The sequence below is a fragment of the Nicotiana tabacum genome, chromosome 3 (assembly GCF_000715075.1).
Source record: "Nicotiana tabacum cultivar K326 chromosome 3, ASM71507v2, whole genome shotgun sequence".
Taxonomy (NCBI): domain Eukaryota; kingdom Viridiplantae; phylum Streptophyta; class Magnoliopsida; order Solanales; family Solanaceae; genus Nicotiana; species Nicotiana tabacum.
The window spans coordinates 169,874,293-169,894,112 of record NC_134082.1 but is presented as its reverse complement, the minus strand read 5'-3'; the positions used below and the strand labels follow the sequence as shown (position 1 = coordinate 169,894,112).

The 19,820-nt window shown below is 43.1% G+C and overlaps 1 protein-coding gene across 1 annotated transcript in view; it reads left to right on the top strand.

Annotated features, from left to right (window-relative positions):
- LOC107773648 (putative LRR receptor-like serine/threonine-protein kinase At1g07650) overlaps positions 1-19,820 on the top strand; it is a 44,483-nt gene that overhangs the window by 13,509 nt on the left and 11,154 nt on the right. The window contains 3 exon segments of the mRNA XM_075250200.1: positions 127-345; positions 348-490; positions 563-758. Of these exon segments, the coding sequence (XP_075106301.1) occupies positions 127-345; positions 348-490; positions 563-758 (558 nt within the window).

Here is a 19,820-nt window from a genome sequence, read left to right as displayed (position 1 = left end):
TCAGATCACAGTACTTTATCAATTTCTGTTGATAATGGAGAAACAGAACACTTGATAATGTCAGTTCTCTGTGTCTGCTATGTTTTGTAGAGGCAGATTTACTTCATGTGTTTTAATTATATGCAGATTGGTACTCAGTGCACATAAATTGTGGTGGTGAGAGTGTGACAATAGGGGACACCCCTTATGAAGCAGATGACGATTCAGCAGGTCCTGCAAAATTCTTTTACTCGAAAGAGAGCTGGGGAGCCAGCAATACTGGAGACTTCTGGGTAGAGAGAAATTACAAAGCGACTAATGTATCTGCCATTAAGGGAGATGACACTGAACTGTATACGACAGCTCGCTCTCAGCTTTATCTCTAACTTACTACGGACGTTGTTTAGCAAATGGAAACTACACTGTGACACTGCACTTTGCAGAGATTGTTATAAGAGATAACCGATCTTTCCGAAGTCTTGGAAAACGGATGTTTGATGTCTACATTCAGGTCAATTAACATTCATCTGAGTAGTACGCCAAGGTTTAGGTGCAGTTTGCTTAACTATTTAACTGGATGCAGGGCGAGAGGAAGCTCAAAGATTTTGATATTAGAAGTTTAGCTGGAGAAGTTGATAAAGCTTTGATAAGAAAGTTCAATGCAGTTGTAGAAGATGGCATTCTAGAAGTGCGCTTTCAGTATGCCGGGAAAGGAACAACAGCTGTCCCTATAAGAGGAAACTATGGCCCTTTAATTTCTGCCATCTCTTTTGAATCTAGTAACACTACTATTGCCCTTTGGTTCACTTCTTTCTCTTTCCAGATGTTGTTAATTATTGTCAGAGTGTTGAATTTGGCAAAACTATGCTTAATGTTTAGGATTTAAACACACTTCTCATTTGCCTTCTCATCTGTTTAAGGCATTTGTATTTCTCTCTTTAGTATTATTTTACTTGTATTTTTGGAGTGAAATAAAATATTGGTTGTGTCCGAGGAGTAGGCAAAATTAGCCGAACCTCGTAAATTCTGGTGTTCCCTTTATTGTTGCTTTATTGTCTTATTTATTATTTGGTGGCTGTCATAATTTTTGGTATAGTAGTTGTGACTTATTCACACTATAGTAGTTATGCTCAAAAGGAGGGAATTGATTACAATGAAGTGTTTTCTCCAGTTGTAAAACATTCCTCCATTAGAATTATGTTGACTTTGGTAGCACAATTGGATTTGGAACTAGTTCAGATGGATGTAAAAACTGCGTTTTTACATGGAAACTTGGAGGAGGAAATCTACATGACTCACCCAGAAGGATTCAAAGTTGCTGGAAAAGAAAATATGGTGTGCAAACTTGAAAAATCGTTGTACGGATTGAAACAATCTTCTAGACAATGGTACAAGCGATTTGACGAGTTTATGTTGCGGCAAGGGTACAAGAGAAGCAAATACGATCATTGTGTGTATTTGCACAAGCTTAAAGATGGTTCTTTTGTATATCTTCTCCTATATGTTGATGATATGTTGATAGCTTCCAAGAATTCGGAAGAAATTGATAAGTTGAAGATTCAACTGAAGAAGGAGTCCGAGATGAAGGATTTGGGTGAGGCAAAGAAAATTCTTGGCATGGAGATAATTAGAGATAGACGTTCAAAGAAACTTTGTTTATCTCAAAAGGAATATTTGAAGAGAGTACTTCAACGTTTTGGCATAGATGAACATTAACAGATGTTCGATTTGTACCGGATTTAATTGGGTGCAAATGGGTATTTGCAAAGAAAGAAGGATTTCCTATCCAAGTAGATGTTCGCTACAAAGCAAGATTGGTGGCCAAAGGATATGCTCAAAAGGAGGGAATTGATTACAATGAAGTGTTTTCTCCAGTTGTAAAACATTCCTCCATTAGAATTATGTTGGCTTTGGTAGCACAATTGGATTTGGAACTAGTTCAGATGGATGTAAAAGGACCTTGCTGGAGAAGGTACGGTGTATGTTGTCCAATGCTGGCTTGGGCAAAGAATTTTGGGCTGAGGCAGTTACATATGCATGCCACCTCATTAATCGCTTACCATCTGCTGCTATTGATGGCAAGACACCATTTGAAAAATGGTATGGAAAACCTGCTATAGATTATAACTCTTTGCACGTGTTTGGCTCAACTGCATATTATCATGTGACGGAGTCAAGGACAATCGCTCCAAAAGAAAATAAAAATAGTGGCAAATAGCTTCGCTGTACAATTTTTCGATCTTTCCGTGACATGTGTTGTTAGTCGTTTGTGAGTCTGTCCATTTTGCATCCAGTCATTATCAAACAAAAATACAAAAAAATATATGTGTCGTTAAAAGAAAATTCAAAAATATAAATATATGTGCGTCGTTCGTTCTAGGTTGTGATGTAACTTACTTAAATATTTTCGTGATAATTGTGTGGGAATGTTACATTATTGTTGATGTTAATTTCATTATTTTTGTTTAAAAGAAGAAAAAAAAAGAAAAAAAAAGAGCAAAAGAGTGAGGGATTAAAATCGATTTGGGCCCAGAAATTGAAACAAAAAGGGGCCCAAAACCGGCACTCAGACCCAGTCCAAATCCAGCCTGCCCAAGCACGGACTCAAACGACGTCGTATCGGCGTCCCCATTTGAAGCCGTTGATTTGATTCAAAGGAACGGTCCAGATCAGGCTATTCAACTCACCTCAACGACGCCGTTTCAGGCAAATTGATCTGAGCCGTCTAAGCCTTTTGATCCAACGGTCCACACACGCACCCGTGACCCAACCCTTCACTTAAACCAAACGACCCCGTTTAACTACCAAACGACCCCGTCTCATTTCTCACCCTCAGATCCAAGCCGTTGAGATCATCTGATCTAACGGCTCAGATCCAATCCCATAGACCATATATAAACCTTCTCTTACACCTCATGCCCCCTATACCAGCACCCCATACCTTCGTCCCCAAGATCAAACCTGAAACCCCGAACCCTAGCAAGCCGCCCTAGTCTCCCTCACCATTAAAGCCGGCGGCACGAACGCCGGTGACCACCCCCTGAACACCCTAAGACCCCCTCACTCCCCTGAACACGAATCCACTAACCACGAACCTCGAATCATCTCCTATTGTCTCGAATCTGGATTTGAAGATTCGAGACAAAACTCGATCTATACCAAACCTCACCATCTTCATACCAGACACTCCCCTGACCTTCCTCGTGACCAAACCAAGCTTGGTTTGGTCCGAATCTACCCACAAATCCTAAAAATCCAGATCTGAAAATCCAGACCTTAGAACACATGCACCTGGGGAATCCGGCTAGTCTTGAAAGGGGTTTGAGGTTCAATGGATCTTAACCAAGGTGTTCTCGTGTGAGAACACCCTGGTTAAAATTTGTTCGGCCTCAAATGGGCAGAGTTGAGTCAGATTTGGGTCTGTTTGATTTAAACATTTTCGGTAAGTTTTCCTTTCCTTTGTTTAGTTCTAATTGAGTTGTCAGCATGATTTGTTGTTGTGGTTATTTGTTTTGGTCTGTTACTTTGTCTGTTTTCTTCCATCTCTAGCAAAGACCTTTTATTTGGTCGATTGATTTTCTATGTGTGTATTCTGAATGTACTCTGTGATAAACATGATCGTCGATTAGTTTAATCGTCAGATAAGTTAACTCATATAGGCCCCAGTAATTGAACAAAAATTGTCTGATGCCCTTTGGGTCCCTAAACGTATTGTTTGTATGAGCGACTGATTATTACTAGTTATAATTAGTATAGTCGACTCGATAAATGTTGTCGATTAGTTTTCTATAACTAATGAATCGAATGAGCTAATAATGTCGCATGACTAATTGAACTTTGCCACTGACCGAATGCCCCAGCATTGTCTGAAATGGTTTGTTTGCATTGTAAAAATGACTGAAAAGGGTTCAGTCCAGGCAGTCTTGAATTTGAACTTTCATCAGTTCAAAAATGCCCTGATGCTGCAAGGGGCAGGGCAATAATAATCAAGGTTAAGCAGGGGTAGTCTGGGGTTTGAAAAGAACAAAAATGATTAGTTTAAATGAGCTGACAAGTAGGGTACTAAATTAAGATTAAACTAATACCAATGGGGAACAAAACATGAGGGCATGGGTTTAAAAGGAATACTAAAATAAGCCCATAATCCTGGATTAAAGAATAAACCAGGCATGGGGAGCAAATGGCTGGCATCAAGAGATGTTCAAGCATGGGTTTAACAGGGTATGGGCAGGCTGCAAGTTGCAGCACGAGGGCAGCTCAGCTGCACTTGGACATTTGGCTTATAAATAGGCCATTCGAGAATTAAAAGGGGCTGGACTTTTAGTCTTCAAAAAAGGAAAAAACAAAAGGCTGGAATTTTTAGTCTTAAAGCTGAAACTTTTAGTCTGAAGAAAGGTTTACTGAGTTTAAAGAAAGCTGAAAAACATAAGTTAGTTTCCAAATAGATTATAACCAAACACCATCTGAAAGTTGAATAAGAATTCATATTGGTCAAGCTGCCTTGGCCAAGTTCTGTCATCTGCATTGACTGAGCTGTTTGTTGGTTGCTGAACTGTTGGTATTTGCTGCATTGAACACTCTTTTACTTCTGGGGTTTCATTACTCTTCGTCTGGAATTACTGGTTTGGCACTCGACCATTTGCTGGTTTCTTTTGTTCTGGGAATTATTGTTGGTTGTTCGTGGATTGTGGAAAACATTTGGTTGTTGGTTTGTTGCTGTGTTGTTGCTGCTGTGTTTACTGCATACTGCCCAGCTGATCATTCCTTTCTTCCTTTCCTTTCCTTACCAGGTACACAATTGATACCACCAATGTAACTGAGAGTTTGAGCATGAGTGCAAAAGAGAGGACCTGCAGATTGTTTTTATATATACATGAACTGTTACATTAAATGTCATGAAATAGTTACATTTTCGTTTGGATAATAGAAGTAGCCTACATGCTCAGTATATTAATGTAGATTAATGAATGATAGTCATGTATGTATGCTGTTAGGTGAAAAACATTCCCAGTGTAATAAGTTGTATTTTAGACTTAGTCTGATGGTGTAGTATATTCTCTAATGTAGGCTAAATAGGAAAACTATCCACATGAGTTAAAGTTCTTTCCCCTTTTGCCAGATTGTCACATATAAATTGATAAAGAACAAAGAATCAGTTCTAGGCCTCAACCTCAAGAAGGCCGAGCCCAAATCGAAACAAATCAGCTAGGCCTGTATCGGAAAAACAGGGGCCCAAGTCTGGCCATCTCGCATGAGCTAGGTTTGGGCCCATAATTTTCGACTAGTTGTCCATAAGTGCAGTCACGTTTTATTATTCTGTAAAAGCACTTTAAATCCTGTTATAAATAAGCTCGCAAGCATGTAATCGACTAAGGCTATTTACTGCTTTCAATTGATAGAGACAAACACGACAAGAAACGTAGTTGCTATAGGATATCCTTTAAAAATAACAACGAGATGAGCCTTCGATAAAATAAACAAAACGCAGATGCGGGGCCCTTGTTAAATGTATATTATTGAAGCATTTAGTTTCCAGGACGGGTTGTTTAGCAAATCTCACAACCCTCCTAAAATAACAATACGTTAGACTCTTTAGGACGCGCCTTAATAAATCTTACCTTCGTAAACTCGGGTGCACATTGATGTGACCCAAATCCAAATCTCAACGGAGTCAAAATGTATCGACGACCACGGGTACATTGATTGTAACGCGGTTCGAGATACATTTTTACAACGTTGCAATTCTTGATAAAAACAGTAAATGATAAAAGCGATCAAAAGTTTAAAATTTTGCACATAAGTTCACACTTGTATAAAATCAGATAATCAAGCCGAATATAACAATTGAGCGACCGTGCTAGAACCACGGAACTCGGGAATGCCTAACACCTTCTCCCGGGTTAACAGAATTCCTTATCCGGATTTCTGGTACGCAGACTGTAATATAGAGTCATTCTTTTCCTCGATTCGGGATTAAAATTGGTGACTTGGGACACCCTAAAATCTCCCAAGTGGCGACTCTGAAATAAATAAACAAATCCCGTTTCGATTGTCCTTTAATTGGAAAAACTCCCCTGCGCCCTCTCCGGGTACGTAAAAAGGAGGTGTGACAGCTCTGGCGACTCTGTTGGGGACCGGTGACCCAGAACCGCTGGTTCAGGGTTAAGAATTCGAGCTTAGAATAATTGTTGTTATTTGGCTTTATTTATTATCTGATTTTTTACATGATATATGCTTAATGTGCTAAATGATGCTTTTACCGCTTTAATATTATCTGAATTGTGTATATAAAACTGCTACGAAACCCTTCTTTCTGAGTCTTCTGAATTTATGGTGTACACGTGCGCGTGACCCACCTTTCTGTTAAAGTCATACCAAATAAGACGGAGTTGGGACAAGTAACTAGGCCGGGCAGACTTTCGTGCTCCCGGTACGTTGCCCCCGCTTCGGCTCAAACTGTCCGTTTGGGTAAGCCAGGTTTAGAACAATCAACCCCAGGGTTACACTTAGAATAACTCAGCCATGTACCGGATCCCTAGTAGGAACGTTTATTTGCATCACGTGCATTTGACTTAGGGGACTCAACACAGGGGTTGGGTCCGTCTAAGACAGGTGAACCCGAAATAAAAAGACCATCTTGATGCATCCTACTTGCTATACGTGCATTCATTTGCCTCGAACATGCTCGCTGACCGGCTTAAATGAAATCATGGTAGGATCTGAGGAGTAAAATGGGTAATAATAAAATATATATATATATATATATATATATATATATATATATATATATATATATATATATATATATATATATATATATATGTAATAAAAATAAAGTATAGTTTTCAAATCTTGAAATAAAGGTATTTAATCTTGAAAGGTATTTAGTCTTGAAAATAGTTGGAAAATTCCAAAAAAAAAATAGTTTTAAATCTTGAAATAGTTTTAACTGAAAGCGATTGGAGTACGTTTTCAAAATGAGTCTTGACTTTATTAAATTAAATTTCAGATACAAAATGAGCACCACACAAAACCCCTCCTCCGCAAATACAGAAGAGTTTCTATTCCAGCTTCAAATGTGGTGGGGTGAATTAGGCAAAGATGGTCAAAAGTGGGTCATCAAGCATTTGGGAAATCTCCCGGACATTATGAAAGTTAAACCCCGTGAGGATCTGATTGCGGCATTAGTGACTTTTTGGGACCCTGTTCACAATGTCTTTCGTTTCTCTGACTTCGAGCTCACTCCTACATTAGAAGAGGTAGCTGGATATGTTGGTTTTGACGGAAGTTTAAGGAATCAAAGCTTGATATTCACGAAGGCTCCCTCGGTACATCGATTCTTCGGTCTTTTGAACATCAGCAGTCAAATCAGGAAAAGCAACGTCGTCAACGGATGTTGTTCTTTCAACTTTTTGTATTCAAGGTTCGGAAAGTCAGATGGGTTCGAAATTCATGAGAAAGGCCTTACTAACAAACAAGACAAAGACGCATGGCAGGTTCACCGTCGTTTCGCCTTCATGGTGGCTTTTCTAGGGATCATGGTCTTCCCGAACAAAGAACGAACAATCGATATTCGCACCGCAAAAGTTGTGCAAATCCTCACTTCCAAGGAAAATCACACCCTTGTCCCCATCATTCTCTCAGACATTTATCGGGCTTTGACTTTATGTAAAGCAGGAGCGAAAGTCTTCGAAGGATGCGGAATTTTGTTGCAAATGTGGCTGATTGAACATCTCCAACAACAGACCAAGATCATACAGTACAGGCCAAACAACGATAATTACATCGAGGGTTATGAGGAAAGAGCGAAAAATTATCAGGTTCCAGAAGGGACAGAAGCATGGGTATCTCGGCTAAGGGCTCTAACGGCAAATCAAATTGAATGGACTCTGGGATGGCTATCAATGAGGGAAGTAATACATATGTCAAACTCAAATAGTTATCTGCTACTATTGGGATTGAGAAGCATCCAGCCATACGCGCCATTGAGAGTCCTAAGACAACTAGGAAGATATCAAGTAGTTCCTGATGATGAAGATTTGAGTGCGCAAGAAATCGAACTACACCCAGAGGCCACTATTCCCGAGGCATTACTTCAGCAGATGTGGAATGGATGTCGATACTTAAAAAACGATACTCAAGTCCCAGACACTAAAAAGGGTGAGATAAATCCTGGATATGCAAGGTGGTTCGAGAAACGGTCTCGCATGGACGAGGTACCAGAACCTGAGCTGAGAAGGCCAACTAAAAGACCCCATATTCAAAACTTTAATGATAAAATCCAAGAGCGGTTAATCTGGGGAGAAAAAGAGAAGGGGTACAAAGCAACTATCCACGCCCTAAAGGAAAATCTAAGGAACCTCAGTCTGGAGAAGGATCTGCAAGCACAAGAAGCTGAAGGCGAGAAGAAGAGTCTAGCCTGTGAGAATGAAAGTCTTCATGCTCGATTTCTGAAAATGAAAAAGGCTTCTGAAACGCCAATGAGGAATTGGAAGGATCAAAAAACCATCGCCAATCTTTTTGAAAGAATGCAGGATTATGATTCCATTCTTGCTGCAAAAGAAAGGGCGTTGAGCAAAGCAAGAGAAAGGATCCAACAATTAAACGAAGAAGCCAGATCTGATAAGGAACGCCAAAATAGGCAATCCGAGAAAGACAGGGCACAATTCGAGAAGGAAAAAGACCATTGGATACGATCAGGAGACCAACTTCGTGCACAACTAGAAGAAGCAAGAAGGTACAGAGAGCATCAACAAGCAGACACTGATAGAGAAAGAGCGCAGATGAGATTAGAGCAGGCCAGACTCCGAGCTCTATTAGAGTCAGCCCTAGATCGTGAAGGCCGTATCCGAGATGTAGCCACCACTCGCCAGCAGCAATTGCAGGATCAAGGCCAACGTCTCCAAGATTTCAGGGCACAGATCCACGACCTGGCGGTCTACACCTCTCAAAGTTATGTAAACTGTCAAGGAATGGATTATGAAAGGTTTACCGAGCATGCACCCACCTTTGCCCGTCATCTAGCAGTGGAGTTGGAAAGGATGTATCGAACATTGGGAGGACATCCGGGTCAAGCCCCGCCTTGAGCAAATGATCTAATAATTTACAACACAAGTGGAAAGTGGGGCACGTTATGAGATGTTAAGAATTGTATCTTTTTATTTCAATTTGAATGTGTGTGTTTCAAGACATTGTTTTCACAAAGTTTTCAAATGTAATGTTGTTCATTTTCTTTGATGTGTATTTCAAGACATTGTTTTACAAAGTTTTCAAATGTAATGTTTGTTCATTTTCTTTTCATAAATGTTAACCCCATGGCAGAACTACGCCTGGTCTGATTCACGCGGGGACGTGATACGTAGGCAATCCCCATAAGATTCGACCGCTTTTAATAAATAAAGAAAAGAAATTGTATATAAAATAAAACGCAGGGTTTCGCAAAATACTTTAAAGAGACGAATGAGCAAACCGGGATGACGCATGTTGTTTGAAGCAAAGCATGTAGAAACGGTTAACTGCCTAGGTGCATTGCATCCTCTATGTGTTATGATCAAATCTGTTAAGCTCTAACACTAACAAAGTTTGTTGTTGTCTGATATCAGACAGTTAGTTGTTAAAGAATTCTGGCAACACATTCATACCAAACCAGATCCAAAGGACCGGTAACAACAAGCATGACTACTTCGGAGAATAGCAATGAGGAAGAAAGGCCGATGAGCCAGTTGTTAAAAGAAGCGATGGAAAAGATTGAAAGGATGGGACTAGAAATGAATGCAATGCAACTAGCCCTAGCCAAAACACAAAAGAGTCCTGAAACACTGGGACACATGCCGGAGTACCCTCACTCTGGCCCTTCCACAAGCCGCCCAAATCCCCTCTATCATCAAGAAAGAAGCCCTCATGATTCCCAAGCTCCACCACCCCATCAACCTCTCCCAACACCCAATATGCCCATTTTTGTGGGACCTGCATCAGCCCCTTTGCAGCGAACGACCAGTGAGCCATTGTTTCAGGCTCACGATACCCAATACTATCCCTCTGAGCCTACATTCCATGCACCCGAACCACAGGCTTACAATCCACATTTGGAAGTACCGGCAGAGGTTGAGAAGCCGGTTAAGGCCCCTGAACAGGATGAAGTGTTGAGAAAGTTCAAAAGCCTGGAGCAATCCTTCAAGAACTTGCACGGGCTGGGCAATCAAGTCAGCGTGGCATACACAGATCTGTGCCCTTTCCCGGATGTCCAACTCCCGGCTGGGTTCAAGATGCCCAAGTTTGATTTATATGAAGGGCACGGTGATCCCATGGCACATTTGCGGGGATTCTGTAGTAAAATGAGAGGGGTAGGAGGCAAGGATGAGCTCTTGATAGCTTATTTCGGCCAAAGTCTGAGCGGATCTGCACTGGAATGGTATACCAGGCAGGATTTCAGCAGGTGGTACACGTGGGATGACCTGGTGCAGGTTTTTGCAGGTTATTTCCAGTACAATCTCGAGATAGTCCCTGACCGTCTCACATTATTGAGAACTGGGAAGAAACCCGGGGAAAGTTTTCACGAGTTCGGGTTCCGCTGGAGAGAACAAGCAGCTAGAGTCGATCCTCCCATGAGAGAGGGAGAGATGGTGGACTATTTTTTGCAGACACTAGATCCAACCTACTTTGGTCACTTGGTGACAACGGTTGGAAAATCTTTCAACGAGGTGGTCAAGATAGGGGTCATGATAGAAGAGGGTTTGAGGTCTGACAAGATCTTGAACTATTCGGCACTCAAGGCCACAACCCTGGCCATTCAAAACGGCACGGGAGGTGCGTTGAGAAGAAAGAAAGAAGAGGTTGCCATGATTGAGGCAGGCAGTTGGTCCAGGGCTGGCAGGCCACACTACAACCAACCCAGACCTCACAGGTCAGGATACCCATACAACCCACCACAAAATTTCTATCCACCTCGAGAACCACATTGTTCTGTACACCAAGCCCAGACATACACTCAGCCTCCGGTTCGCCCACAATGGCGCGCACCGGCCCCCCACAACACATACCCAGCTCCACATAATAACTACCCACCGCAAAACACCTATCCTCCACCAAGGGCGTATAGAAACCCTTCAGGGGCAGGCTTCCGGGGAAATCCAGATGCTAGGAATGACAGGTTGCGGAAGCAGAGAACCTTCACGGAGCTGGGAGAAACCTACACCGCTTTGTTCCACAAGCTGCGGCAATTGGGTTTGGTTAGTCCTGTCCAGACTCGAGAACCAAATCCCCCACCTCAGAATTTGGATCGATCAATCAGTTGTGAATACTGCTCAGGGATGCTCGGGCATGACACCGAGAAGTGTTGGAAGTTAAGGCATGCCATACAGGATCTTATTGACACCAATAAGATCGAGGTCCAGACACCGGAGGCTCCTAACATCAACCAAAACCCACTGCCAGCGCACCACGAAACTCACATGATTGAGTTGGTGTATGAGGGAGGAGAGCTGAGAAAACCCTCGCAAACAGTGATGATGATCCAAGCCACCCCAAAAGAAGTCTCAACCAGTGGAGGAACGAGTGTACAGTCGTAGGCAGAAGGCGTCAAGCCAGTAGTGATCTTGGGAAAGAGCCCGTCCGCCATAACAAGCAAGTTGGTAATACCAGGGATCCCACCCACACCGGCGGTCGTGTTGAAAGGGGTATGTAGAGAACGGGTGACCATAAAACCTATGGTCTAGCTGCCGATGATTGACAGCAGGGCTGTGCCTTGGAAATATGAAAAGGCAGTGGTGACGTACCAAGGAAAACAGGTGGAAGAAGTCAGTTGTGAAGCGCAAGGGCTGACTCGATCAGGTCGATGTTTTGCTCCGGTGGAGCTAAGAAAAACCAACCCAGTGGCAACCAAGAAGCCAGTGTTCGAAGAAGAGGCTGAAGAATTCCTGAGGAAGATGAAAGTACATGACTATTCTGTGGTCGAACAGCTGAGAAAAACACCGGCCCAGATCTCACTGTTGTCGTTGCTGATCCATTCTGAGGAGCACCGTCGGGCCCTGTTGAAAATATTGAACGAGGCTCATGTACCCAATAAGATTTCTGTAAACCACTTGGAAACCATTGCCAACAAGATCTTCGACGTGAACAAGGTAACATTCTCAGATGATGACCTGCCGGTGGAAGGTATAGAGCATAACAAAGCTCTATACCTAGCTGTCAAATGTGAAGACTCGGTGGTAACTCGAGTATTGGTGGATAACGGCTCAAGCGCCAATATTTGTCCATTACCCACCCTGGACCAATTAAAAATCGACCGTGGAAGAATCCGGGAGAATAGCATCTGTGTCCGGGGGTTTGACGGAAACGGAACAGCCACTGTGGGGGATGTTGTACTTGAACTGACCATTGGGCCAGTCTTATTTACCATGGAATTCCAGGTGTTAGATGCCACAGTTTCTTATAACCTGCTGTTAGGACGACCCTGGATTCATGCAGCTAAAGCGGTGCCTTCCACCCTACATCAGACAGTGAAATTCGAGTGGGAAAGACAAGAGGTCGTGTTGCACGGCGAGGATACAACATGCACCATGGGCGGAACCATTGCGCCTTTCATAGAGACCACTGATTACAAAGGTCCTTGGGTCTACCAGATTCTCGATACAGGGTCGGCCAACAAAATTTCTGAAGGAGAAATCATCCCGCACCCTAGGGTAGCTGCCACAACAGTCATGATGGTGTCAGAAATGCTGGGTAATGGATTTGTGCCGGGAAAAGGCCTGGGAGTTGAACTTCAAGGGATAGTCCAACCTGTCTCCCGTCCTAAGAATCTGGAAACTTTCGGGTTGGGGTTCAAACCAACCGCAGCAGACAGGAAGCAAGCGCGAAAAATGAAGAAGAGGGTCTGGTTTCTGCCTAAACCAATGCCACGCCTCTCAAGGTCTTTTGTTAAAGCAAGTGCCAAGGGGTCAGCGATCCCAAAGATTCGAGGACCTTTGATCGGTATAAATGAAGACCTGAATCAGAGTTTTGAGAGGCTATTCACGGATGTCAGTATGGTGGAAGCTGGAGAAGGTTCCAGCAGAGCAGAGATACAATTTGTGGGGCCTGAGGCCAAGACCAACAATTGGACGGTTACTCCTCTTCCTGTCCGAGGGGAGTCTTGGTAGTAGGCTTTGATTAATGTTTTGTTTGTTTGTTTGTTTGATCGGATTATTCAAGGGTGTAATCTAAATTTTACTTTCGTTTTGTAAAAGTGTGAACCCTTTTGTCCCGCAAATTTAATAAAGTTCTTTTCTTTTGTCCCATTTTAATTTCTTGTTTTGTTCTTTTCTTTCTGAACAGTTCTCTTTTTACTGGTTCTAATGACATGGCATGCACAGCGGATCTTCGACCTAGTCTAATAAATCAATCTGAATCTGACTCAATGGTGCAAGAGGTCGTTTGCGATGGTGAATCCGAATGTGATGAAGGTGAAGCCTTCGAAGAGATAAACCGGGAGTTGTGCCAATTTGAAGAGAAACCCAAGCCTAACCTAAATGACACTGAGGCTGTGAATCTAGGAGACGCTGACAACGTCCAAGAGACCAAAATTAGCATCCACATTGAGCCGAATGTCAGAAAAGAATTGATCAAAACCCTCATGGAATTCAAAGATGTTTTTGCATGGTCCTACGATGATATGCCCGGATTAAGCACCAATTTAGTGGTTCACAAATTACCCACTGACCCGGCATACCCTCCGGTCAAGCAAAAACTAAGGAAATTTAAAACAGAAATGAGTGTAAAGATCAAAGAAGAAGTGATTAAGCAGTTGCAATCAAAGGTCATTCGGGTCACTCGATATCCCGAGTGGTTGGCCAATGTGGTGCCAGTCCCAAAGAAGGATGGAAAAATCAGGGTGTGCGTCGACTACTGCAACCTCAACAAAGCAAGTCCCAAGGACAATTTTCCGTTACCCAACATTCATATCCTGATCGATAATTGCGCTGGGCGCGAGATCGGATCCTTTGTGGATTGCTATGCGGGTTATCATCAGATCCTAATGGACGAAGAGGATGCTGAGAAGACAGCGTTTATTACGCCATGGGGAACCTACTGCTATCGAGTAATGCCGTTCGGGTTGAAGAACGCCGGGGCGACGTACATGCGAGCAATGACTGATGTGTTTCATGACATGATACACAAGGAAATCGAGGTGTACGTCGATGATGTGATCATCAAATCTTGGCGTCAGGAGGACCATGTAGCAGACCTAAGGAGATTTTTCCAAAGACTCCGGAGGTATGATATCAAGCTTAACCCGGCCAAATGCACATTCGGGGTTCCATCAGGAAAGTTGCTAGGATTCATCGTCAGTCGACGGGGGATTGAGTTAGACCCATCCAAAATTGAATCCATCCGAGATTTGCCACCGCCAAGGAACAAAACAGAGGTAATGAGTTTGCTGGGTAGACTCAATTACATCAGCAGGTTCATCGCTCAACTCACAGCAACTTGTGAGCCCATATTTCGGCTGTTGAAAAAGGATGCTGCGGTAGGTTGGACGGCAGAGTGTCAGGAGGCTTTCGACCAAATCAAAGGGTATCTGTCTAATCCACCCGTATTGGTCCCGCCTAAGCCCGGGAAGCCCCTAATTCTTTACCTGACGGTCTTGGAAAATTCATTTGGTTGTGTGTTGGGGCAACATGACGACACAGGAAGGAAGGAGCAAGCCATCTACTATCTTAGCAAGAAATTCACAGTGCATGAGGTCAAGTACACTCAACTCGAGAAAACATGCTGCGCCCTAACTTGGGTAGCTCAGAAGTTGAAGCACTACCTGTCTTCATATACCACTTATCTCATATCCCATTTGGACCCATTGAAATATATCTTTCAGAAACCTATGCCCACGGGAAGGTTGGCAAAATGGCAAATTCTACTCACAGAGTTTGATATCGTCTATGTGACGAGGACAGCCATGAAAGCCCAGACGCTGGCCGATCATTTGGCAGAGAACCCCGTTGATGAAAAGTACGAGCCTTTAAGAACATACTTTCCCGACGAGGAGGTAATCCACACAAATGAGATGGAATTAACTGAGGAACCAGGTTGGAAGCTTTTCTTCGATGGAGCTGCAAACGCAAAAGGGGTTGGAATAGGAGCAGTACTCATTTCTGAAACAGGACGACATTATCCTGTTATGGCTCAACTACGCTTCTATTGCACCAACAATATGGCCGAGTATGAGGCTTGCATTCTGGGTCTGCGCCTGGCTGCTGACATGGATGTCCAAGACGTCTTGGTCTTGGGAGACTCGGACCTCTTGATACATCAAATTTAGGGAGAATGGGAAACACGAGATCTAAAACTCGTACCATACCGACAATGCTTGCATGATCTGAGCAAGCAATTTCGATTGGTGAAGTTCAAACACATCCCTAGAGGTCACAACGAGGTTGCAGATGCTTTGGCCACCTTAGCATTAATGCTGCACCACCCTGACAAAATGTATGTTGATCCTCTACACATCCAGGTCCGTGATCAGCACGCCTACTGCAATTCCGTAGAAGAAGAAGCAGATGGCAAACCCTGGTTTCATGATATCAAGGAATACCTCAGAATGGGGATATATCCAGAACATGCCTTTGGAGACCAAAAAAGAGCCCTTCGGCGTTTGTCGAATGGTTTCTTCCTCAGTGGAGGAGTATTGTACAAAAGAACCCCGGATTTGGGATTGTTGAGATACATAGATGCCAGTCAAGCAATGACGGTTATGGAAGAGGTACATGTGGGAGTTTGCGGACCGCACATGAGCGGATATGTATTGGCAAGAAAGATCCTTCGAACAGGGTGTTATTGGCTCACCATGGAACACCACTGTATCACTTTTGTGAGGAAATGCCATCAGTGCCAGATACATGGAGATTTGATTCATTCTCCGCCAACAGAGTTACATACGATGTCAGCACCCTGGCCGTTTGTGGCATGGGGCATGGATGTCATTGGGCCCATCGAGCCAGCAGCGTCCAACGGTCACAGGTTCATTCTAGTGACCATTGATTACTTCACCAAATGGGTTGAGGCTAAAACCTTCAAATCAGTAACCAAGAAGGCAGTGGTGGACTTTGTTCACTCCCATATCATCTGCAGATTTGGGATCCCAAAAGTGATCATCACGGATAACGGTGCGAATCTTAATAGCAGCCTGATGAACGAGGTATGCCAACAATTCAAGATTACACACCGCAATTCCACCCCATATCGTCCCAAGGCGAATGGAGAAGTCGAAGCAGCCAATAAGAATATCAAGAAGATACTGCGAAAAATGGTGGAAGGGTCCAGACAATGGCACGAGAAATTACCCTTTGCCTTGTTGGGGTACCGCACTACCGTTCGGACTTCCATAGGCACAACTCCTTATTTGTTGGTGTATGGAACTGAGGCCGTGATACCAGCGGAGGTCGAAATTCCGTCCCTCCGAATTGTCGCTGAAGCCGGGATTGATGATGATGAATGGGTCAAAGCTCGATTGGAACAGTTGAGCCTGATAGATGAGAAAAGATTGGCAGCAGTGTGCCATGGTCAGCTGTACCAGAAGAGAATGGCAAGAGCGTATAATAAGAAGGTGCGCCCCAGGAAGTTTGAAGTAGGGCAGCTGGTATTGAAGAAGATCCTCCCACATCAGGTCGAGGCAAAAGGCAAATTCGCCCCAAATTGGCAAGGGCCTTATATCGTGACCAGAGTATTGTCCAACGGTGCTTTGTGTTTGACAGATGTCGAAGGTAGATGTGTCGACATGGCTATCAATTCATATGCAGTCAAGAGATATTATGCGTAACTTCTTTAATTATGGCAATTTTTGGTCTATTTGTTCGTATTTGGCATTTGTTGGATAATGAGATGACGGAGGCAATTCTTTCTTCTATCCAAACACTGTTTAACCCTTGCTTCCCCCTTTGAGCCTTAAGTTATTCTTTCATACCCCTCTTTTGGAATCACTAATGATATTAAAAAAAAAAAAGAGGAAAAGAAAAAAAAAATGAAAAGAAGGAAAAGAAAAAAGAAGAAGATAAAATCACAAGAAATACAAAACCGTGGGAACTACGTTTGACCTGATTCCTCAAAGAGGATACGTAGGCGCCTCACGGCTCGGTCATAGTATGCATCATAGTGAATATAGGATGCATAATATACATAGTGTGCATAATACGCACAGCGTGCATAACGCACATAGCGCAACATAAGTGTAAAAAATAAATTCCCCAAGCAAGAAAACTGGGGCAGAGGTTATGTTTTTAAGTTCCAACAAAGGTTTGATTCCAAAAGTTGTAGCACATCACCCATCAAATTATTTTCAATTTTATAGCCTTTCTTTAACCCCACACCAGAACCAACGTCAGCGTCCAAAAGACCTCCCGATCAATGTTCAAGAGATGTCGAGTCAGGCAAATAAGACCGAGAATAATACACCGATCCCTAGCAAAGAAGAGGATCGTCAGACTGGGAATGAATTGATAGTCAAAGGAGTCTCCAGAAGAGAGGGTCGTATCTACAACGCCCCGATTCCTCGAAAGAAATAAAATGAGAGAGTCTTATCGGTGAAAACCTTCACAGGCACCGAGAGGCGATGTAAGACGAGGGATATGAAATGAGAGAGTCTTATTGGTGAAAACCTTCACATGCACCATAAGGCGCCGAGAGATGAGAGAAAAGAGAGAGTCTCATTAGTGAAAACCCCTCGAAGGGCACTATGAGGCGACGAGACAGATCAGCAAAGCTACCACATTCGAAACGAAATGAACACTCCTTTATCATCCCCAGCAAGTCAAACCATCGGGCAAATAAATTGATACAAATAGACTGGGTCGGGAATCTATGGTGCACGCCATGATCACAGGGACCAGTTGTGTCCTCCAGATAAGTTCTTTTGATTGTCTCCTCCCACAAAAAATATTGGTTCAGAAAGATTTTCTCCTTTCCATATCTTTTATTTCTTTTCCTAAAATGTGTCTTGAAAGGATTTTTCAAAGCTTACTACCAGGAACTGAAGGGGAATTTATCCAATGCAGGATAATACAAACAGTCTTAAAGGCCGGTCCCAGGCAATGCAGGGATTGTGCTCGGAAATTTTGGAAGAAGTAAGCTCCAAAAGGGAGTGGTTTCGGGAGTTAGAAGCAGACTCCCACATCATGTGTTTAAAGAGAAAGCAGAAAAGGGGATAAATTGAAAACCAATCCACAACAGGCTAGAGACCCCCAACATGCAACTTTGCCCGCCAACCAATTATGGGGACAAAGAGCAAGAAAAGGGGAAGAAAGGAAAATCATCCGCCAGAAAGGCACCCTCTACCACCACGATGAAAACTAATTAAATCCTTTTGTCTGCTGCAGGAAAACAAAGGATTGATGATGACAGCGAGATGCAACGCCAGGGAAGTCACCAAAACCGGGGCAGAAAATTTTCTGCCGATTGTCGAAAATTTTCTCGGAAGAACGGGGAAGCAATTTTAATACATTTAAGTTCTAGGTCGCCCACTAGTATAATGCGGGAATACATTTAAGTTCTAGGTCGCCCACCAGTATAATGCGGGAATACTTTTAAGTTCTAGGTCGCCCACCAGTATAATGCGGGAATACTTTTCAGTTCTAGGTCGCCCACCAGTATAATGCGGGAATACTTTTAAGTTCTAGGTCGCCCACCAGTATAATGCGGGAATACATTTAAGTTCTAGGTCGCCCACCAGTATAATGCGGGAATACATTTAAGTTCTAGGTCGCCCACCAGTATAATGCGGGAATACATTTAAGTTCTAGGTCGCCCACCAGTATAATGCGGGAATACTTTTAAGTTCTAGGTCGCCCACCAGTATAATGCGGGAATACTTTTCAGTTCTAGGTCGCCCACCAGTATAATGCGGGAATACTTTTAAGTTCTAGGTCGCCCACCAGTATAATGCGGGAATACATTTAAGTTCTAGGTCGCCCACCGGTATAATGCGGGAATACATTTAAGTTCTAGGTCGCCCACCAGTATAATGCGGGAATACATTTAAGTTCTAGGTCGCCCACCAGTATAATGCGGGAATACTTTTAAGTTCTAGGTTGCCCACCAGTATAATGCGGGAATACATTTAAGTTCTAGGTCGCCCACCAGTATAATGCGGGAATACTTTTAAGTTCTAGGTCGCCCACCAGTATAATGCGGGAATACATTTAAGTTCTAGGTCGCCCACCAGTATAATGCGGGAATACATTTAAGTTCTAGGTCGCCCACCAGTATAATGCGGGAATACTTTTAAGTTCTAGGTCGCCCACCAGTATAATGCAGGAATAGGTCGCCCACCAGTATAATGCGGGAATACATTTAAGTTCTAGGTCGCCCACCAGTATAATGTGAGAATACTTTTAAGTTCTAGGTCGCCCACCAGTATAATGCGGGAATACATTTAAGTTATAGGTCGCCCACCAGTGTAATGCGAGAATACTTTTAAGTTCTAGGTCGCCCACTAGTATAATGCGGGAATACTTTTCAGTTCTAGGTCACCCACCAGTATAATGCGGGAATACTTTTCAGTTTTAGGTCGCCTACCAGTATAATACGGGAATACATTTAAGTTCTAGGTCGCCCACCAGTATAATGCGGGAATACATTTAAGTTCTAGGTGATCTGTCTTATTGACCGGCTTTGGTCGAGCAACCGCTACATTTCTTGAACGGCTACTGCCTAAATGGAAGAAGCCAAAACTCTGAAACATATATCAACAATTTTATTCTTTTTTAAGTTCTAGGTCGCCCACCAGTATAATGCGGGAATACTTCTAGCTCTAGATTTTGGAATCAGTCACCCCACCTGAAGACGGAAGGGTACAACAGAGATCCCCAAACGGGAAA